The 22,948-nt window shown below is 48.2% G+C and overlaps 1 protein-coding gene across 1 annotated transcript in view; it reads left to right on the top strand.

The window, feature by feature from the left end:
- The window catches only part of MPPED1 (metallophosphoesterase domain containing 1), a 97,556-nt gene extending 74,608 nt beyond the window's left edge, over positions 1-22,948 (top strand). Inside the window, exons 5-7 of the mRNA XM_074271908.1 lie at positions 15,079-15,194; positions 21,888-22,001; positions 22,554-22,948. Coding sequence (XP_074128009.1) covers positions 15,079-15,194; positions 21,888-22,001; positions 22,554-22,672 — 349 coding nt within the window. The 3' untranslated portion in view covers positions 22,673-22,948. The remainder of the gene's footprint in view (positions 1-15,078; positions 15,195-21,887; positions 22,002-22,553) is intronic.

Raw genomic sequence — 22,948 nt, 5'->3', positions numbered from 1 at the left:
CGACAACCTGCACGACCCGAGTCCCCGTTGGCGCCGGGTGCTACATCCCCCCCTCCTTCCATCTGGACTCCTCCTCTGATCCCTCCAGCATCAAAGGGCCCTCTCCTCCCCCCCACGCTGAGCCTGAGCGTTCCTCCTCCCCCGTGCGGTGCCAGCCAGAGCCTGTCCCTGGGCAGCAGCGGGAAGTGCTGAAAGTTTGATGAGTGACATGTTTAGACTGCCGCGCCGAGGCCGGGGGGGCTTCCAGGGGTTCGCAGGAGCTGCCGCTCCGAGTCCGATTCAGGTGGAAACTTGGCACGGGGCGTGCCAGCTCAGAGCAGCTCAGAGAGAGAGAGAAAGAGAGGGAGAGAGAGAGAGGGAGAGAGAGCGTTGCCTTGGAGGAGAAGGGAGAGTCAGCTGTTACTCACTGCTAAGTGTTAAAAAGAAGTCTGTCTGCAGACTGGATGCGTTTATTGGTTTGGGATGTGTTTTTGTCCCCATTTAACGGGAAACAGCTTTGATTTTTTTGAAAGTAATTGGCAGGCAGCGCGTCCATATGGTCTAATTACTTCTGGTATTTTGAAAGGGGAGCTGTAAACCTGCTGAGACATTAAACTTTGAAAAGTGGCTACCGGGCTCACCTTTCCCCAGGCTTTCGCTGCTGCGAGCGCGGGACCCCCGCCAGCTGGACGCCGCTCCACAGCGGGACGGGCCTGCCCACGGCCCGGCCAAGGCACACGGGAGCCCCAGCCCGGACCCTTCTCCCCACCGCACGGTCCCAGAGCGAGAGCGTCCCAGAGGCACAAAAAGCCATTCCGGCCACGGGCTTGTCCTGGGCTGATTGTCTCCATGTCCATGGCTATGTTACCTGGCGTAGGGGCAAGGAAGAGGGTAGCACAGGAGGAGGGGAGCGGGGTGAAGGTTGCTCTCCAAGGATTTCTTACACCATAGAATTGTAGAGTCAGAGCTGGGAGGGAGCCTAGAACAGGGTATGTCAGGGCTGGGAGGGAGCCTAGAACAGGGGATGTCAGGGCTGGGAGGGAGCCTAGAACAGGGGATGTCAGGGCTGGGAGGGAGCCTAGAACAGGGGATGTCAGGGCTGGGAGGGAGCCTAGAACAGGGGATGTCAGCGCTGGGAGGGAGCTTAGAACAGGGTATGTCAGGGCTGGGAGGGAGCCTAGAACAGGGGATGTCAGCGCTGGGAGGGAGCTTAGAACAGGGGGTGTCAGGGCTGGGAGGGAGCCTAGAACAGGGGATGTCAGCACTGGGAGGGAGCTTAGAACAGGGGATGTCAGAGTTGGGAGGGAGCCTAGAACAGGGGATGTCAGCGCTGGGAGGGAGCTTAGAACAGGGGGTGTCAGGGCTGGGAGGGAGCCTAGAACAGGGGATGTCAGGACTGGGAGGGAGCCTGGGGGCGGCTTGCTGGGTTCCGAGATCCAGCATCTGGGCCCCCTGAGGCTTCTTGTCTCCTTTGGCCGTAGCCCGGACCCAACCTCCTTGCAGGCTTGCCTCTGCACCCCAAGAGTATTTTCTTTACCAGGGCCAAGGGCAATTGACTGAAACATTTCCCCAGGACATCGAGGACTTTGGGCAGCTCAGCCTAGCTGATGTTCCCATTTGTGCTGCATCTAAACCCCATACAGCACTGCTTTCCACAGGTCTGGCAGATCACAAGAATCCTTACAACCATCTGACAGATGGGGAAACTGAGGCTAGGGACGTGAAATAACCCACAGTCAGACAGCCCTAAGTATAGGGACAAGATTCAGTCCCATCCTAATTGTAAAAGTTGAAAAGATTTGCTCCAGTTCTCACTGGCAGGAAGAGGCGGTCAGAATTTGAATCCAGGACCTCTGACCATCCCACTTCATTAGTTCAGGACTACCTCCACTAGCTCGTATTGCAATCCCTCTGTCTCTGGGTAGATGATCTTGTGGATTAGTCTCTCTGGGGCTAATTTCTCTTCAGCGAGATTGTCCTTCAGATTTCATAGTGGAGCAGGCCCTGGACTTGAGTTCAAATCCAGCCTAGACAATTCTTCGATTCTCTACCAGGACCTCTGCTCGTCCTGTCATGCTGCCTTCTTCCACTATTACTAGTTGCTAGCCAAAACCACACAGTGAATCACTTAGCCTCTGCCTGCCTCAGTTTCCTTATTTGTAAAGTGGAGATAATATTAGCTCACATCTCCCAGGGTGGTTGTGAAGACCAAGAGAGATGATACATGAAAAACATTGTGGAAATCTTAAAGTCTTCCAAAAAGCATTATTATTATTAATATTATTAAAAATAGCTAGGTGGCGCAGTGGATAGAGCACCAGCCCTGAAGTCAGGAGGACCCGAGTTCAAATCTGACCTCAGACACTTAACACTTCTTAGCTGTGTGACCCTGGGCAAGTCACTTAATCCCAATTTTCTCAGAAAAAAAAAAATAGCTGTTGTGTTCTCCCCTGGGTTTTCTCCTTCTGCTTCAAAAACTCCCTTGTCTTGTTGGAAAAGAACTTTAGCTTCAGTCCTTGGGATTATTCCTTTAACAAGCACTTATTAAATGCCTCCCTCGTTTCAGGGCCTGCACTCAGCAATTAGGGAGTGATTTTCCGGTCATTTCTGACTCTCTATGACCCCATTTCTTGGCAGACATACTGGTACACTTGGCAGCCATTTCCTTCTCTAGCTCATTTTACAAATAAAGAAATTGAGGCAAAATTACCCTTCCCCCCAAAAAAAGTAGAATTAGATGCAAGGTATCCCTCCTGGCTGTGGGTGAGTTAGGGAGTAGGAGAAGAGGGCTTCTTGGAGGAGGTGGCATATGACCTAGGTCTTGAACAAAGGGAAATCCGGGAGTGGGAGAGTTAAAAAGGTTTCCCAGGCCTGGAAAAGTCAAAGCAAAACTTTAAAAAACAACAGCAAAAGCCGAACAGGAGACTGCCGCTTGGCTTGGGGAGCCAGTGTAGTCACCTGAGTTTGGAGGGTGAGAGTGCAAAGGTGAGAGCTGACGTTGGAAAGACTGATTGGCTCCAAAATGAGGGGGCCCAGGGGGGCAGCTAGGTGGCGCAGTGAACAGAGCACCAGCCTTGAATTCAGGAGGACCCGAGTTCAAATTTGATCTCAGACACTTAACACTTCCTAGCTGTGTGACCCTGGGCAAGTCACTGAACCCCAGCCTAAAAAAAAAAAAAAAAAAATGAGGGGGGCCCCTGTGGGACAGGTTGAGGGAGCGGGCCTTCAGGAGCAGATCGACGTAAGAGAGACAGGGAGACTGGGAGGAGGAGATGATTCCAACCATCCAAGAGCAAAATAATTCTGAATAATCAGCGTTCGCCTCTCCCGGTCCGTTTGCACCTCTCACCCCTTCAGCCCTCAGTGGTGGGCCCAGAAATCTCAGCGAATCCCCCCTGCTTCCTCCGCCTCCAGCCCCTACCAGTCTGCCCGCCTCCTCCCCATCCTTATCTTCCCTTTTTTTTCTTGTCGAGATAAAATTGATTTCATTATTTTTAAAGGGGAGGGGGAACAAAACCCCGCAACGTTTTACACAAGATTAATGTTCAGAAGCGAATTGTTCACTTACGCCCCAGCCGTGAGAGATGTATGAAGTCCCCAGCTCAACAAAAGATGAATGATTCCGTGTGTCAGAAGAAAAGGGGAAAAAATTAATTACTAATGACAAAGGACTCTGTTCTGTTAGCCTGCTTCTCTCGCCTCGAAATTGCTGGGAGTGAATTTAGCGCACAGGCGGGCCGGCGGGCCGGCTTCAGGGGTACAAATAACAGGCCGCCTTTAGGTTCAGGTCCTGAGATTATGGATGGGGACCAATATTGGTCCTGCCTCCGGCTCCCGCCTAGACGAAGAAAGGGCAGGTTTAAGTCTGTCTGATGCAACTAGCATTATATTACGTACCTACTATGGGCCATCTCCAGTCATCCTGATCTCTGTCTGGCCACTGGACCCAGAGGGCTCTGGAGGGGAAAGTGAGGCGGGTGACCTTGCACAGCCCTCCCTCATCCAAACCCATCAATTGCACGTTGAGTAATCACCTCCCATAATCACCTCCCTGATGTCATGTCCTCTTCGAGAACGAAGGACAAACAACAATTACGTGCCAGATGCTGTAGTCAACTCCGGAGACTGAGCAAAAGTGAAAGCCTCTACCCAAAAGAGTCTTGCAGTCCAGGGGGGATAGAACACATGGACAACAATGCTACTAAAATGCCACGTTTTAGGTGGGCCGTGACCACTGTATTTATCAGTGCTATTACACGCCAGACACAGGCCTGCGTGCCCAGAAGTTCCAAAATAAATTGGTACATTTCCTCACCCAACTTAGAGGCAAAGTGAGAAGGGAGCACCTGCTCCTGTGAGGGGAATCAGGCTTCCTGTGGAAGATGGAGGCCGAACAGGACTTCAGGGACGTCTGCAGGCAGAGCTGAGAGAGGAGGGCCTCCCCAGGGAAGGCCAGTGAGAATGAACCCAGCAAGAGAGGGCAGGATAACCCTGGTCCAAGCAGGCCTTCAGAAAGCACGCCCTTCCATGTCTTTGAGGACATCAGACTGGAAGTCAGTCCTGGGAGATAAACTCCGGCTACTAAAGTCCTTTATTAAAGGCACTTTACTGCTCATCCTCAGTCTCCTGAGCTAGAAAATGGGGAGAAGATGACCCGCCCTAGTAGAAGTCTCATGACAGATGAAATCACGGCTGTAAAAGTGTTTGGGAGAGGACGGGTAGAGGAGGCAGCCCCACTGACCTGTGCGGTAAAGAAAGGTGGAAAGAGCTTTGAATGTCCTCTCACACAAACTGGAGGCAAAGGCCGTTTGCTCAGGCAGTTAAGGACTAGAATTTGCTAGTTCTAAGCTCTCAAAATCACAGAGAAGTAGAGCTGGGAGGGGGCTTAGAACAGGAGATGTCAGGGCTGGGAGGGGGCTCAGAACAGGGGATGTCAGAGCTGGGAGGGAGCTTAGAACAGGGGGCGTCAGAGCCGGAAGGGAGCTTAGAACAGGGGATGTCAGAGCTGGGAGGGAGCTTAGAACAGGGGATGTCAGAGCTGGGAGGGAGCTTAGAACAGGGGATGTCAGGGCTGGGAGGGGGCTTAGAACAGGGGATGTCAGAGCTGGGGGGGGGCTTAGAACAGGGGATGTCAGAGCTGGGAGGGAGCCTAGAACAGGGGGTATCAGAGCTGGGAGGGGGCTTAGAATAGGGGGTGTCAGAGCTGGGAGGGAGCCTAGAACAGGGGATGTCAGAGCTAGGAGGGAGCTTAGAACAGGCGATGTCAGAGCCAGGAGGGAGCTTAGAACAGGGGGTGTCAGTGCTAGGAGGGAGCTTAGAACGGGGGTGTCAGTGCTAGGAGGGAGCTTAGAATAGGGGATGTCAGAGCTGGGGGAGAGCCTAGAACAGGGGATGTCAGAGCTGGGAAGGGATTTAGAATAGGGGATGTCAGATCTAGAAGAAGCCTGAGAGGACTACAATTCAACGGCCTCTTTTTTCAGAGGAAGAAAATGAGTCCTAGAGAAGAGAAGGAATTAAGTGGCCAGATCTGGGGTCAGATCCTACCTGGAACACTTCCTAGTTCTAAAGTAACTCAACAGCCTCTTGAAGAAGATTTCACATTCAGAAGCAGACTCTCAGAGCCAGAAGCTTCCTCCAGGACCATCCAGTTCAGCCCCTCCTGAACAGAGAATTGTCCTTTGGGGTCCTTAAATGGTTGTACAGTTTGAGGAGCTTGCCTTGGGGGCTGCCCACTACTCCCTGGGGAAAGCCTTTCACTCTCAGAAAGTCTGGCTCTTAGGAAATGGTTGGGTTTTCCCCCTTACATCAAACCCCAGCCCTCCTCCCTAATTCCCACTGACTGCTCTGGGTTTTGCCTTCAGAATCAAGCAGAACAAGGGCAGTATCTCGCCGCTGGGACAGCGTCTCCTCTGCTTGATGGCAGCTCCCCTCCACCCTCAACCCTTGTTGTCTGAAGGCTAAAGTCAATGACCAGCAGGGTCCTAGTGCGACCCCTGGTCCAGAGCCCCTTCCATCTGAGGAGATTCTAACCCAGCGCAGAAAGCTTAGCATTGGACGTTCAATAGCCAGGCAGTGGTGAGTTTGGGCCACAGTCCCTATTGAGTCATGGATGCTGAACTAGGAAGTGTTCGAGGTAGCATCTGACCCCAGAGCCCAGACCCTTTACCCTGTACCATGCCCTCAGGCTTGGGAGAACCACCATCTGAGGCAAGGGCAGTGGGAGCCATAGCAAGAAAAGCATTAACTTGGGGAAGAAGCCATTGGCTCACAGGATTTAGAATTGCAGGGAATCTTGCAGGTCAACTAGTCTAATCATATATATATATATATATATATATATATATATATTTTTTTTTTTTTTTTCTTTTTGCTGAAGCAACTGGGGTTAAGTGACAGAGCCAGGAATTGTTAAGTGTCCGAGGTCAAATTTGAACCCAGGTCCCCCTGACTTCAGGGCTGGTGCTCTATCCACTGTGCCACCCAGCTGCCCCCAACCATGTTTTCTAGATGCAGAAACTGAGGCTCAGAGAGACAAAGAGGCTTTTCTTTATCTCCAATTTGCAGAAGCTAGAATGAAATAATGGTTAGAAATGCTAGACCCGATATCGAGAGACCTGGGTCCCAACCCCAACTCTCTACCTCTCCCCTATCCCAAGGCTGAATTCTGCGAGTTTCAGTTTCCTCATCTGGAAAATGGGAGCAATGGCAGTACTTATTTCTCTGAGAATGTAAAGCACTCCATCGACCTTAAAAATAAATGGTTGTTGGGGATCCTTCTGAAGCCGGACATGCCGTAGAAATGGGTTTAAAATGGAAGTGATTTCTGTTGGAATATGTATCCAGTACATATCTAGGTAACTCTTCTCCACTGCGTCTTTATCACCATCTCGCCTCTCCATTTGTCTGTCGCTTATCTCGCTTCCTTTCCCATGCTTTGGAGTGGGGGACCGGGGATCTCTGCTTCCAGGAAAACCCAGTCTCCCTGCTTGTAGGAAGGGGAGGTCTGGGGGTTCAAGAGCTTAATTAGGCTGTGCTTGAAGGTTCCCCTCCACTGGTGGAAAAGCTGTTAAGGGGTTAACCTCGACGAGATTACATTGTATTCAGTGTTCTGTTAAAGTTTGAATTAATTTTTCCCATGGGTTTTTTCACATTCTAATTTTCGACTAAATGAGACATCTGTTTCAGAAAAGGAGAATTTGCCGAGGTTGCCATAGCAACTATCATTCTGGAAGAAAATTATTTCAATGGTTACTTTAGAACAGAACGCTGGGAATTCGGTCTGTAAAGCTGCGTCCGACCGTCCGACCCCCGACGGCCCGTGGCCCCCGCTTCCGAACTTTGGTGGGGCCCAGGGGTGGGGGCGGCTCTGGGGCTCCCAGCTTCTGGCGACTTCTCCATCCCTCACTGGTGCGTCCTTCTGAGGAATGGCCACATTAATTGATGCTTTTCCTCCCCGCTGGTGAAAACCTAGATTTCAGATCCCATATTCTCCCAAGGTCCATTTATTAGTGTGTTTGAGAACCGACACCCTGGCACCCTTCAAGAAGCTCTGTCCCTGGGAGCCCTGCCAGAGGCTGTATTTCCACCCCTCAAAGAAGAAGGAGCTGGACTAAGAAATCTCACAGGTCCTGTCCCACTCTAGGTGGGTTTTGTGGGGGAGGGGATCAATTTTACAGATGGAGAAACTGAGGCTCAGAGATGGAGGTCATACAATTAGTAAATGAGGATGTCACAAAATCAGTGTCAAAGCCAGCAGAACTCTTGGAGATTATTCTTGTTTGTGTGTGTTTGTGTGTGTGTGTGTGTGTGTGTGTGTGTGTGTGTGTGTGTGTGAGAGAGAGAGAGAGAGAGAGAGAGAGAGAGAGAGAGAGAGAGACAGAGAGACAGAGAGACAGAGAGAGAGACAGAGAGACAGAGAGAGAGAGAGACAGAGAGAGACAGAGAGAGACAGAGAGAGAGACAGAGAGAGAGAGACAGAGACAGAGACAGAGACAGAGACAGAGACAGAGAGACAGAGAGACAGAGAGAGACAGAAAAGAGAGACAGAGAGAGAAGAGAGAGACAGACAGAGAGAGAGAGAGACAGAGAGAGACAGACAGAGAGAGAGACAGAGACAGAGACAGAGACAGAGACTGACTTAAATTAGATGCCCCTTATCTAGTGCAAAATCTGCATTTCCATGATCTCACCCAGTCCTTTCATTTTATGCAGGAGGGGCCTGAGGCTTGGTCACATAAATAAAAGTGATAGACTCAGAACCCAGGTCCCCAAGAGAAGAAGGGAGGGAAGCCAGCATGCTTTCTGAGGAACTAGGCCCTCCCTTGGACTGAAACCTATATCTTCTAACTCCAGGCTTTGAGTTCCTTCTATTCCTCCACAACATCTTGGTTGCTGGGTCCTACTAGCAGAAGATGAGTTCAAGATCATTTCCCCCACTAGGATCCAGGTCTGGCCTCCTAGACCCATCTTGGGCGCCGTCTTTGAAGCTGGAATCCAGTGTGGACACTGAAACACGGAGGATCCCAGAGATGAGGGGAATGGGCGCCAGTCCCTTCCCACTCAGCCACTGAGGCTGTTACCGGCCTTCCTGGGGCCCAGGGGCCTAAGCAAGCCCACCCAATGATCACTGCCTTTATTAAGCACGTCAGAACCCAGGGATTGTTGTTTTCAAGCAGCGTTGGACTGCCAGAGTCATTTCTTTATTTTTTTTTCTTTCCATGTGAAATTTTGATGGCTGTTTTGTAATGATAATTTCACAGGAGGGGAGTTGAGGATTGATAAAATCCCCTTGCACTCCTCAAAATGGCTAGATTTCTGGGCAAGAAGCCTCTTCCTCTCCCCTCCCTTTTCTCTTTCTCTCCCCCCTGCTCCATGAGGCACCGGCACAGGGACTGGATTCTTTCACGGGTCCAGGGATTCCTCAGGAAGGGCTCCAACCCTAGAAGTTCTGTCCCTAGAGGGAGAAGATTATGGTCTGTATGATCTCAAGCAAATCAATTCAAATCTTTGGGAACTAACTCCCTTTCCTCATCTATACAATGAAGGAGGTAGTTTAAAGAGATTCCTAGGCCTCTTCTAGAGCTTTGTCTGTGATCCTAGGATCCTTTCTGGCCTCAGTTTATCCATCTGTAAATGTGTTGGATTCAGTGATGTTCAAGATTCTTCCTAGTCCTGACAATCCACGTTCTAAGGTCTCGTGTCCCAGCTCAGACAGTGTGTGATCCCTGGAGCTATTATTTCAAGTCCCAGATTGGTCAGTTCCCTCGGGAAAAGCCCACCCCACCCCATCAGGCTCCTCATTAACCCTGGGCAAGGCCTAGGCTTCCCCGAGCACCAATATTAATTTGAGTGCCAGAAGTCGACTCAATCTATTCAGTTCATCAGAACTAAATAAATTGTCTGAAATCTTTCCAGTTTCTCTTTAAAAGAAAAAGAAAAATTTCCTGTACTCTGTCTTCACAGAGAATCTTAAAAATAACTTATTTCCATGCTGATTATGCCCTTTCCGGGCTTGTAAATATTTGATTAGATTTCTGAAATGTGAATCCTCCTTTTAAGAAGGCTTCGCTAGTACATCTCGGTGCCTTTCTCCCCTCCCTGAGGGTTAGCGGGAAGCGCTGGCTGCCCATTTCCAGCTGCAGGGGACAAGGAGAGACAGTTTCCAGATTCAATAGCCTTTCCTCGCTACGCCAGGCTTTCTTGGATACAGCTTAGGCAGGAAGGGTCTTACCCTTCAGAGGAAGAAACTGAGGCTTGGATGCCAAATGGCTTAGCCTCCCAAGCCAGGTTCTTCTTGCGCCTTCTCTGTGCTACAACTGGTCACATCTTGACTCATGGAATATCATATCCAGGGATTTGTGTCATTCAGAATTGGAGTCATGGCAGGAACCTTCAAGAAGATCAGCTCTAACCTCCACTTGATCAAAAATACTTCCTTGGGACTGTCAGAGACATCACAGAATTTTTATGGATCCATTTTCGGGATCCCCCAAAATCCCTTCAACAGACTTCCTATGCAAGCCGTAAGCTCACAGAGTAATTTCCTGTCGATCTCCTTCCCGATTCTCATATAGCTCTGTGGCCAGCATAATTTGCTAGGATTCTTTTTTTTTTTTTTCTTCTATACAATCAGGGAATTGCAGAATTGTAAAGGACCTCAGAAGTCATCATATCCAATCTCTCTCCCAAGTGCAAATCCCCTCTTCAACATCCCTCACAAGGGGTTAACCCGAGTCTCCCAGAAGTTTTCTAGTGAAGAGAAATGCAGCCCAATCCACTGTTTGGACAGCTCCACTCAATAGAAAGTCCTTCCTGTTATGGGCTGAAATCTGCCTCTGGGGAACGTCTCCCTGTCTGGGTACTTGAGTCTCCAGAGTTAAGTTAACCTTTCAGAGTGTTTTAAGGTTCACAAAGCCTGCAGCATCCATTATAATCCTCTTTGGGGGAGATACCAGAAATGCAACTGTCCCCATTTTGCAGATCAGCAGCAGCATTTTAGATATTGATGGAGATGCTGTGATTTTCTTTTTTTTTTTTTTAATTTTTTCTCTTTTTTAAAGCTTTTTATTTACAAAGCATATGCATGGGTAATTTTTCAGCACTGACCCATGCAAAGCCTTCTGTTCCAAATTAAATTATGCCCTCCTTCCCCCCACCGCCCCCAGATGGCAGGTAGTCCAATAACATGTTAAATATGTTAAAATATATGTTAAATCCAATATATGTATACATATTTATATAGTTATCTTGCTGCACAAGAAAAATCGGATCAAGAAGGAAAAAAAACTGGGAAAGAAAACAAAATGCAAGCAAACAATAACAGAAAAAATGAATATGCTGTGTTGTGGTCCACACTAAGTTCCCCCAGTCCTCTCTCTGGGTGCAGATGACTCTCTTCATCACTGAACAAGTGGAACTGGTTTGAATCATCTCATTGTTGAAGAGAGCCACGTCCATCAGAATTGATCATCCTATGGTCTTGTTGATGTATATAATGACCTCTGGGTTCTGTTCATTTAACTCAGCATCAGTTCATGTAAGTCTCTCCAAACCTTTCTGTATTCATCCTGCTGGTCATTTCTTACAGAACAATAATATTCCATAACATTCATTTACCACAATTTACCCAGCCATTCTCCATTTGATGGACATCCATTCATTTTCCAGTTTCTAGCCACCACAAAAAGGGCTGCCACAAACAATTTGGTGCATGTGGGTCCCTTTCCCTCCTTTATGATCTCTTTGGGATATAAGCCCTGTAAAACACTGCTAGGTCAAAAGGTATGCACAGTCTGATTACTTTTTGAGCATAGTTCCAAATTGCTCTCCAGAATGGTTGGATCCATTCATAGTTCCACCAACAATGCATCAGTTTCCCAGTTTTCCCCAGCCCCTCCAATATTTGTCATTATCTTTTCCTGTCATCTTAGCTAATCTCAGAATTGTCTTAATTTGTATTTCTCTGATCAATAGTGATTTAGAAAACCTTTTCATATGACTAGAAATAGTTTCAACTTCTTCATCTGAAAATAGACTATTCATATCCTTTGACCATTTATCAATTGGAGAATGGCTTGATTTCTTATAAAGTTGAGTCAATGCTATGATTTTCTAAAGCACTTTACAAACATCCTTCATCTGAGCCTTTTCACAGCCCTGTGAGAGTGACTCTGGGTATTAATATCCACATTTGACAGATGAAGGAAAAGGAGGCTGAAGGTCGGTGATTTGCCCAGCTAATTAGTGCCAGAGAGAGTATTGGAACTCTGCCTTCCTGACTCCAGGCAGCACACTTCCCATACCATCAAGTTCCTCCTGTCTCTTCCAAGTGTCTATCTTCATATATCTAAGGAGTTGGGTCCTGGTTCCCACTGAATATTCTTTCCTCCGGGCTCATTTAATTAAATAGCCCTAATCTGCCTAGGGAACATCCATCATTCCACCAGGGAGACTTGTGTCTCCTCCCTTTGCCAGACCAGCCCCGCCCCATCCTCAGAGAGACAGGAATCTCTCCTTAGGTGGTGGCTAGACTCCATACAATTTCCCATGCAGCCACAAGGAACCAGAACAAACCTAATGTAGTGATGGATCAGGTGACACCCTAAAGCTAGAGGATGGGTCTGCTGTATATGAGGGTTAGCCCTTCTGTTTGTTGGGATGGGCCCATTGAAAGACTTGAAACAATTCCAGAATGATAGATGTTTTTTGTTTTTGTTTTTGTTTTTGTTTTTGTTTTTTAGGAATTATTGAATGGTTTATTAGAGTTATGCCATAAGGAATTTTTCAGAAATATATAATGAGAAAATAAGAAAAGATGATCATGTGAGAAGTGTTTAGGAAGCACTGGATAGCTAATGCTTGCTTACTATTTATACGCGATCAAATATACTACACAAGACACCCTTACCCCATCCCACCCTGCAATATTGATCTTATATGAGGAAAAAAGTAATCAATCATTAGTAGATTTAAAAAAACATGGATGGTTATTGTTCACAATCTAAGTTACCAGAAAAATAACCCATGCATTAAAAATCAGATATGGACAATTATGTTATTGTTGTTGTTCTTGCTATATCCAAAACCTATTGGAAAAAAAAAAAGTTGAGCTCACAAAAATTAGCACAGAATGATAGATGTTAAGTTGGAGCAACTTTGGAAGGCAGGTTTGGCCCTCTTATTTTAAAGATGAAGAATCTGAGGCCCAAAGAGGCCATATGGTGAGTTCTAAAGGAACATTTGAGCCCAAGCCTCCCAGACCCCAAGTCCAATGGTCTCTGCCCATGGTGTCATACTTTCTCCCAACTAAACACATGGGGATTGGGAAGTGCCCTACCTATAACAGCCTTTTGAGGGTGAGAGAGTCATTATTCCCATTTTATAGATGAGGAAACAGGCTGAAAGAGAGCTTAAAGTCACACAATTGTTTGATATCATTATATCAATTATAACATAATAGAACACCACCCAAAATGATGGAATATATTATCTGACTCTGGCAGCAAGCCAGAAATGGAACCAAAGTCATGTTACTCCAAGTCTAGGAAGTCTGCTTCTACTACACCTCACCCACACACTGGTATTGATGGTATCCACCCTCCACAGACACAGATTGCAATGCTCCGGGTGTCCTGACTTCCTCAACACCTAGTCCAAGAAGCCTTGGCCAAACACCCAGAACTCAGCAAATGACTCCCTACTTTGTGGTGGCTGGTACCTACCCCTAATTCCTCTTTTTCTCTCCCTCCTCTCTTCTATCCTCTCCCCTTCTCTCTCTCTCTCTCTCTCTCTCTCTCTCTCTCTCTCTCTCTCTCTCTCTCTCTCTCTCTCTCTCTCTCTCTCTCTCTCTCTCTCTCTCTCTCTCTCTCTCTCTCTCTCTCTCTGTCTCTCTTCTTTCTCTCTTTGTCTTCCTCCACCTCAATAAGAGTGTATCCCCAGAACACAGAAGTCTAAGACATTCACTCGGGGATCAGACATTAGAGTTGCTGTGGAACTGCAAAGAGAAAAAGGAGAAACAAAGGTACCAGAGTGCTCTAGGTGCCTGCAGTTCCATGTTGTGTTTAGGAATAGCAAGAGGGAGCATCATGGCTGATGTTGATCAGTTTAGGATCCAGAGACTGCCTTGGGTTGGTGATTGAGGGAGCATCTAACCTTTCACCTTTGCCTTTGACATTTCAAAGTTTTGCCCAGTGAGCTGCATTAAGAGACAATCATCAAACTTTTATTAAGCACCAATTGTATGTAGGGCATTGTATTAGGGGATACAAACAAAAGAGTGCCATGAGCCTTGCCCTCAAAGAGTTTATATTCTTATGAGGAGACACAACATGAGCATACCAGCACACACAAAAACGTACAAAGTAATTCCTGGTTATGACAAATCTCTGTCCAATGCTCAAACTGGTTTAAACTGAATCCCAATGAGAGCTGGTGGTGAAGGTACACCCTGGTTGTGAGCTGGTGACGAGGAGGCAAGCACTGGCAGAGCGCTTGGAGAGTCACAGGGGAATGTGTTGGAGAAGCTAGTTCAGTGAGTGTGATCTCAGCTGTTGTGGGACCAAGGAAAAATGAGTGTTTATCAGGTGGATCCTGACCATGCATGGGAACCCAAGGAGAAAGTCTGCATTCAGGGATAATGACTGATGATAATGATGGTGATGATGATGATGATTGATGATGATGATGACAACTGATAGGAAGTGCTATGAAGATCAACTGAGATGAAGCACCTGAAACACTTGGCCAACTTTCCAGCATTTTGCACAGGGGACCTTTTTTGAACCCTCGAGGTCACTGTGATGGTCTGGGGTAAATTGACACACGTCCCTCAAACTCAGAGAGAGCTGCTGAAAATAGTGAGAGGTCAAGGGCCAAGGTCCCACAACTGGGGAGGGGGGGCAGAGATGGGACATGAAGATAGGTCTTCCTTCCAGATTTAGAGGAAGATCTAAATGCACTTTGAGAGAGAGACACACACAGAGAGACAGAGACAGAGATAGAGAGAAAGAGGAGAGAGATAGACAGAGAGAGATTGAGATGGAGAGCCAGACAGAGAGAAGGGAAAGAAAAGAGAGACAAAGAGAGAGAGATTTGGATTTTATAGATATAAAATATGTTGTATAAGAATATATATATATATACATATACATATACATATAAACATGTGTGTGTATTTTTATATAATATCCAGCATATGTATATATGTGTATATATACACATATATTATATATATATATATATACATATATATATATTTATATTCCTATACCCCTCTTTCAAAAGCTAACTTATTCTGTGTATTCCTGCTTCTCATAAATATGAATAAATATGTCTGGAAGATTTTCCTTTGTGATGAATAAATACTCGTATGCACGCCTGTGCAGGAGAGTGCATTATGTGCAGGTGGGCTTCCTGGAGCACACTCACTTATGTTGCCTACCCTGTGCCTGTATGGGAAGTGGGCCCGTCTCTGCTTCCCACCCCAGGGATGTCCTGAGCCCTGGTTTTCAGGAGCCGAATGCTGGGCTGGTTTGTTTTTTAATGGCTTCTCCACCTGTTCCCTCAGCTCTGTGGCTAACCCTTCCCCTCCTCTTTTGGCAGGCAACCCTGGTTCTATGGCTGGGGCTTCAATCTCCCTCGAGGTCAAGCTCTATTAGAGAAATGGAATCTGATCCCAGAAGGAATAGACATTCTTATAACACACGGACCGCCCCTGGGTAAGGCTCGAACAACTTCCCTGCTGAAGTCATGGAGAGCAGCATCGGAGGCTTGTGGGAAGGGGACAGGGGAGGGAGGCTGGAGCAGCCGAGGAATTGGACAGTGGTCAAGGCGTGGAATAGGAGAGCTAGGAGAGGGGCTTGGACGGTAGAATGTCCCAGCTGGAACGGGGAGGAGACAGGGATTAGAATGTGGAATGTTACACCTGGGAGGTGGAAGGTGCTTAGAAGATGGAATGTCAAATCTGCAAGTTACCTTAGAATAACAGAATGGGAAAAGACCTTCGGACAGTGAATGTCAGACCCGGAAGATAGCTTAGAACATAAAACACAAGAACCAGAAAGGACCTTAGAATGTGGAATGTCAGGTCAGGAAGGTGGCTTAGAGCACAGACCATTAAGAAGGAGAGACTTGGCCATGAATGATAAACCTGCCATGTTGGATTCCTATCCTGGATGCTTTCATCCAACATGTGTGTGTGTTTTTAATAACTATCTTGGGTGGGGGGCCATGAGTTTAGCCCCCACAGCAGCCTTGGTGATTAGAGGGGACTCTGATCTCCCTGGAGATTTTACTCTGAGTTTGCCTCTGTTGATTTTATCTTTTAAATGAAATGATGATAAAAACTACATTAGAGGATTTCTCTGCTGTCCTCCCCCTCCCATGAAAATCTGTGGGTTTTCCTGTTTCTGAGATGCTTCCCCTTCCCCTGTGAACATCCACCTCCTCTGTTCTTGCTCTTCTCCTTCCTTGCAGGAAACAACAGGGCAGAGATCGGGACTCTGACTCGAGAGTCTCAAATCTGGCTCTGGCCCAGGCCAAGTGGCTTTGGTCCCCTCCAGCTTTGACATTCTGGATCCTGTAATTCCCCTTTCCTGCCTTATTCTCCTGCCCCTGTTCCCCCCCCCCCTATCTTTCCCTGCCCTTATTTCCCAAGAACTCTACCCCTCCTCTGTGCTGGACAAATGCCCTCTCTTAAACTGCCAGCTCCTATCCCCTCCTGCCCCCCTCCACCAGGTCACCTCCTTGCAGGTGCCTCGGAGGCAGAGAGGCCTTCATACCCGGCACAGTGAATAGAAGGAAGGAGCCAGGACTGCTCCCTCAATCCCCCTTTTTCATTTGGGCTGGGACTGGCTCAGTCTCAGGGATTGAGGATGTATGCTTCCTCAGAGACACTGCAGCAAAAAATAAATAAATAAATAAAACAAAAATAAAAATCCACAGAACAGACACCATGGTAATCCACCTGGATGGTGGCCATGGCCTCCGATCAATGCTCATGCAGACATTCCCTTTCCAGTCCATCCCCACTTATTTCCCTCCTCAATAACATCAGTGGATCCCCATTCCCTCAGAGCAAATAATTTTACATCGTCATCTCCTCTTCATGTAGGTTTTATACTACAAATAATGACTATTACACGCAATTTATAAATAAGCCAATAAACACTTGCTAAAAGTGCGATCGAAAGCATTCCTTGCAGATAAGGAAATGTAATAAAAAATTCAGAAGGGGAAACTGAGGGCCCGAGAGGCTCCCACAGTCAGTCATTGGCAGAGCTGGAGTCCACAGCTGCCAGGGCAGGAGGATGGTTTGGTGCCCCCTTCACCCCGACATATGGCAGGTACCCTCGGCTCTGGGGCTCACGGCTCTGGGCCCAGTTTCTCTAACTCTCCCTTGTCCTTTTCCCCAAAGACTCTTCTCTGCCCTTACTATGAGAGAGGCCTCCTCCTTTGGGCCTCAGAGTGTGTGCTGGGAGAAAGCCTGGGTGGGTGTCCCTTCCTCTGTGGGCTGCCTTCAGGCCTGTGCCTGCCCGGGCTCCCACCCGGGATCCCAGGGGGCTCTGCACCAGAGTTATTTGCTGGCGCTATTACTGCTGAATCAGCCAGTTCCAGCCTGAGCCTATTAGCTCCCCTCCCTGCTCCCTCACTCCAGCTTTCACTACTTCTCTCCATGTATCTCTCTCCCACATGCACGCACATATGCACAAATACTTTTTAAAAGTTCTTCTTGCTTTCTTTCTTCATGTTTTCTCACTATAGACATACCTCCCAGAACTTTCCATATCATCTACCTCCTCAATAAAACTCCATGGCTCCCCATTACCTTCAGGATGAGAAATAGGATCCTCTCTGCATTTAAAGCTCTGGATAACCTGGTTTCCTAATCTGCTTCAGATCTTCTGGGATCCCTTGTCAATCTTCCTCAAACACCCTCAGGCCCATCTCAGTTCCTTTGCCCTGGCTGTGCCCCCTTCCTAAAACCCCCTCCCTCCTTCCGTCCCCCTTCTGGCTTCCTTCAGGACTCAGCTCAAATCTCCCATCACCAAAAGGTTGGTTCTGCCCCCCACCACCACCACCTCTGACCCTTCTCAGTGCTTTACGTGCCATCTCCTCCCATTAGAATATCAGGTCCTCGAGGGCGGGTGCAGGTTTGTCCTCCTTTGCATTACAGTGCCTGGCACATGGTTGTTCAGCCCCTCAGCCACTTCTGGCCCCTTCTGCCCCCATGGACTTTCTGGGCAGAGATTCTGGAGCAGTCTGCCCTTTCCTTCTCTAGCTCATTTCACAGATTAGGAAACTGAGTAAAACTGGGTGAAGTGACTTGCCAGGATCACCCAAGCTAATAAGTGTCTAAGACTTATTGAACACAGATCCTCCCTCCTGCAGACCTATCCGCTTTATCCACTGCCCCACCTAGCAGCCCAATAGCAGATGTTTAATAAATGCTTTTCCCCGCCAGACTCACTGACTGACTGAAGTGACGCACTTTCACCAGAGAATTTTCTAAGGTCTTTTCCCATCCTAGATCTAGAATTTTGTGGGAACCCTTTGACAAGTCATGGAACACATCCTGAGTTAGGCTGGGGTTTCCTCATCCATTGCAACAGTGGGGTTTGCTTCAAGGTCCCCTGAGGTACTCCAAGCGCTGAGATCTTGATTCTGTCTCTCCCCCCATGGGGTGCAGCCCCCACATCCCAGCCCAGCGACTTCTTGCTAAGCAAGTCCTGGCTCTTCGCCAGAGTGAGCTGCATGGCTGTTTTAAAGCCTGGGAGTGTTTTGGGTTTTTTTTTCCCCCGGTGGGCGAGCTTTGGGGGAACAGATGCTGCTCAGGAACGGGAGCAGTTGGTCTTTCAAGTGAATTCCTGACTCACCCTCTCCCATCGTTTGTCATTAAGTGCTGGGCTTAAACCAGCTCTGGAACAGAGACCTAAGAAGAATGCTGGCTGACATTTACAAAGCACGTGGTGCTTCATGGCACTTCACAGGTAGTAGCATTCCTGGCAGGTGGGGCTGCCCACAAATACCCTGACATGGAAAGGAGACCTTTGTCACTAGGATGGCCTTCTTCAAGACACCTGCCCCCCAGCCAGACCTCAGCTTCCTCCTCTGGAGAATGGGAGAGCCCCAACACCGCAGAGGTGGCTTGGAGGCCAGTGACTCCAGGCCACAAAAAAAGTCCGGCTGCAAGAATCCCTGCTGGACCACCCTCACCTCTGATGAAAAGCTTCCAGGAAAAGCTTGCTACCTTCCAAGGCAGCCCTCGTTCGATCCTGGATTGTTCTCTGGGATCAGGAGGAGGAAGGGAAAATTATTCCTCTCTCCCTTTGATGGCCTGGTGGACACTGGGGGACTGCCATAATGGGCCATTCCCAGCTTCACAAGGCTGTAGTGGAGAAGGGGCCTTGGAGGTATCCAAACGCTGGGGTTGTACTCAGAGAGGCAAGAGTGCCCTTGCCAGTTGCCAATTCTGAACCCGTGGGAGGCCCTTGGGCTTCCTTAAAAACTTTGTTTCCCCACCTGTAGAATGGACCAAGTGGCTTCAGAAGGCCCTCCCAGATGTCAGTATGCCATCCTCCAAGTCAATGGTCTTGGAGTGGAACCTCTCTGGCAATCAAATCAGAAAAGACCTGAGTTTGAATTCTGACCTGAATACTCTGTACCTTAATTACCTCATCTTAAAAGTATGGATTAGAGTAAGAGAAACAGAGACAGAGAAAAAGAGAGTCAGAGGCAGAGAAGAGAAGGGAAAGAGGGAGAAAGACAGAGAGAAAAAGAGAGACAGAGACAGATAGAGAGAAGAGGAGGGAAGGGAGAAGGATAGAATGAAAGAGGAGAACAAGAAGAAGGAGAAGGAGGAGGAGGAGGAGAAGAAGAAAAGAAGAAGAAGAAGAAGAAGAAGAAGAAGAAGAAGAAGAAGAAGAAGAAGAAGAAGAAGAAGAAGAAGAAGAAGAAGAAGAAGAAGAAGAAGAAGAAGAAGAAGAAGAAGAAGAAGAAGAAGAAGAAGAAGAAGAAAAAGAAGAAAGGAGGAGGAAGAGGAGGAGGAGGAGGAGAGAGGAGAAGCAAAGGAGAGAGAGACAGACAGAAACAAGAGACAGAGAGACAAAGGCCGAGAAGTTCAGTCTTCAAAGCAGGGTCCATTCCTGACTTTCCTGCTTCCTCAGTTCTCTGCAGCCTCCCTTGGATCAACACCATCCTCTCTCCAAAGTCACCTGCACTGCTCAGTCCCCATCCCTTCCCCTGGGCTGGCTGAGACAGCTGCTCATTCGTCGTCCCCCCCCCCCCCCGCCTTCAATGGCCCTTTTGTCTGGTTCACCTTCCCTATAGCTGGTAAAGGAACATTTCTAAGTCTCACTGTATCACTTCCCTGCTCTAAAACTTCAGTGACAAAATCAATTAATTAATTAATTGAAAGAAAGAAGGAAGAAAGGAAAGAAAAAGAAAGAAAGAAAGAAAGAAAGAAAGAAAGAAAGAAAGAAAGAAAGAAAGAAAGAAAGAAAGAAAGAAAGAAAGAAAGAAAGAAAGAAAGAAAGAAAGAAAGAAAGAAAGAAAGAAAGAAAGAAAGAAAGAAAGAAAGAAAGAAAGAAAGAAAGAAAGAAAGAAAGAAAGGAGGGAGGGAGGGAGGGAGGGAGGGAGGGAGGGAGGAGAGAGAGAGAGAGAGAGAGAGAGAGAGAGAGAGAGAGAGAGAGAAAGAGAGAAAGAGAGAAAGAGAGAAAGAGAGAAAGAGAGAAAGAGAGAAAGAGAGAAAGAGAGAAAGAGAGAAAGAAAGAAGAGAAAGAAAGAAAGAAAGAAAGAAAGAAAGAAAGAAAGAAAGAAAGAAAGAAAGAAAGAAAGAAAGAAAGAAAGAAAGAAAGAAAGAAAGAAAGAAAGAAAGAAAGAAAACTTCAGTGATTCCTTATTGCCCCCAAGCCTGGTGTTCAAGGCCCTCTGCAAACTGTTTCTCTGTGCTTTCTTCATTCCTCTTCTCATCTGGCAAGTCCCAGGGCTGGACAGGTGACTTCGGAATCAGCCTCTTAGAGTCTCTTTCATAGTTGGGACAAACCAAGAAAACTGGCCTCCCAGCCATGCCCTATGTCGTGCTCCACATTGGATCTCCTGCCTTCAGATGAGTCATCCCCTATATCTGAAATACTCTCAATCAATCCAGAAATCAGTGTGCATTAATTCAGTGCCTACTGTGTGCCAGGCACTGGGCAAAGACCTGACTTTTCAGAGGCTGAAACATCCCCTGCTCTCGGAGAGACTCATTTGGCCTTCATAAAAGCTTATTGGTCGATCGTTTGATTGGAAAGAACAGTAGACTTAGGTTTGAGTCCTGGCAGACCTTTAGGTCATGAAAATGACTGGAAAAAGCCAGAGGACCTGGGTTCAAATTCTCTTCTAATGTTTCCTCTATGTGGGACCCTGTGCTGGTCATGGAAGCTCTGGCCCTCTGTTGAATGAAGGAAGTTTCTTTGGGTGACTTCTAAGATCTACCCATCTTATAGATGCTTTTCTCAGAATGTTTAGCCATAAAGGGGGAGGGGCAAATAAGACACATTAGCTGGTGGAGTTGAGAGTTTTGGGGGGAAGCAGCCAGTGTACAAATGGGAACAAGCAAGGGGACAGTGGACTTAAGAAGACATTTGTGGGAAAGATGGGTCCCCATCTGTAACATGAGGGCCTTGGATTTGGGGGCTGGGAGGGGTCCCTTCCACCCCTGGATCTAGAACCTCCTGGCCCCTCTCAAGCCCCTCCTGGCCCTAAGCTGATGGTCCCGTGTTCTGCCGAGTCCTAAGTCACAAGCTCTGCCCTTCATGATTCTGGGACTTTCTGGAGGTAGTCAAGGGTTCAGAGAAGAGCAGGAAGGCTCATGATTTGTTAATTAGGTGGGAACAGTGCATCGAGAGCTTCGAATGCCATCCCAAGAAGTTGTAAGTAGTAAGGAGCCACAGAAAGTAGTTCGGGAATGGTGTGGTCCAAGGTGGTTCCAGAGCCTGTGAGGGAGGATTGGAGGGAGAGGAGCTGGAGGGGAGGAAGCCAGTTAGGAAGCTGCAGACTCATGCAGGAAGAAGTCTGCAGAGCCTGGCCCAGAGTGGAGGCTGAGGGAAGAAGAAGAGGACAGAGAGAAAATGCCTTCCTCTGCCTAAATGGCCTTCAAGGCCCCTGGCAAGGAAGTTAAGGCAGCCACCATGGCAACAGCTAATGTTTCTATTCTGTTTTTAAAGTTTTGCAGAGCCCCGTACTCACATCATGTCTTCCAATCCTCATGATAACCCATTATGTAGGTGTCAGGACTACCCCATTTTACAGACAGAACAAACAAGATCTCGCAGCATCCGGGGCCGGGTTGGAAGCCCGCCTTTCTCCGGCCTGGCTCTGTATCTAACATCTCATGGGCTTCCCTTTCCCTTCGCCCTTTCCTCTTCCAGGTTTTCTGGACTGGGTCCCCAAGAAGATGCAGAGGGTGGGATGCGTCGAGCTGCTGAACACGGTGCAGAGGCGAATACAGCCCCGGCTCCACGTCTTTGGGCACATCCACGAAGGTCAGTGACAGCCAAGGAGCGAGGGGTCAGAGACCAAGGTCCCGGGTGGGCCACCGAGGAGAGCCTGGGCCTGAGACAGCTCCAGAGGCCCGGGATTGGGTCCCAGCTCTGCCTCATGGCCAAACTGTTCCCCTTGGGACCTTAGTTTCTTCCTCTGAAAAATGGGAATAATAATCCATGCCCCCAGCTGCCTCACTGAGTGTGATCCTTATAGGGTTACACAGCATGAGTAAGGGTCAGCCACTAATCACCCTTGGATTCCTCCTCTGTGAAATAAGAGGCTGGGTGTCTGGGGCCCCTTATGGCTCCCGTCTGATGTCCGGGAGGTTGCTAGTGGAACATGGCACGAACCCCACCATCATCTCATTCAGTGCTCACGATACTGACAATTGAGAAAACTGAGGCAGACTTTCCCAGGGTCACCCAGCCTGTGAGGGTCCGAGGCAGGATTTGAACCTGGGTGAGTCTATGGCAGCCCTGGAACACCCACCACTGCAGTGCCATCCATTGCTCTTTCAGCATTTAACAGCTATGTGCTTCTTTCTGTCCTAGGGTACGGAGTCATGGCAGACGGGACGACCACGTACGTGAACGCTTCAGTGTGCACTGTGAACTACCAGCCCGTCAACCCTCCCATAGTCATCGATTTGCCCACCCCCCGAAACTCCTGATCGCTCCAGGGCCCCGGGCCATCCCCCACCCCCTTAGCAACTGTCTCTGCCTGGCTACAGACCACAGGCCCCGGCTCTCCCCAGGAGGCCGGCCCCAGCTTCTTTCACCTTTTCCTTCTGCACCGTCCCATCTGGGGGAGGGGACTCGGGCCCTCGAGGGAGCCAAGCACCCCGGGGTCAGGGCCCCAAGGCAGCTGGAGGACTGAGGGGCTGTGGTCCATTCCTCTGCGTGTATGTTCTATTTAATCTGTTAAAGGACGCCGTCTCATGCCGCCA

The sequence above is a fragment of the Sminthopsis crassicaudata genome, chromosome 5 (assembly GCF_048593235.1).
Source record: "Sminthopsis crassicaudata isolate SCR6 chromosome 5, ASM4859323v1, whole genome shotgun sequence".
Classification (NCBI taxonomy): Eukaryota; Metazoa; Chordata; class Mammalia; order Dasyuromorphia; family Dasyuridae; genus Sminthopsis; species Sminthopsis crassicaudata.
Note: the sequence above shows the minus strand (reverse complement) of the source record. Positions and strands in the feature narration are given on the sequence as shown.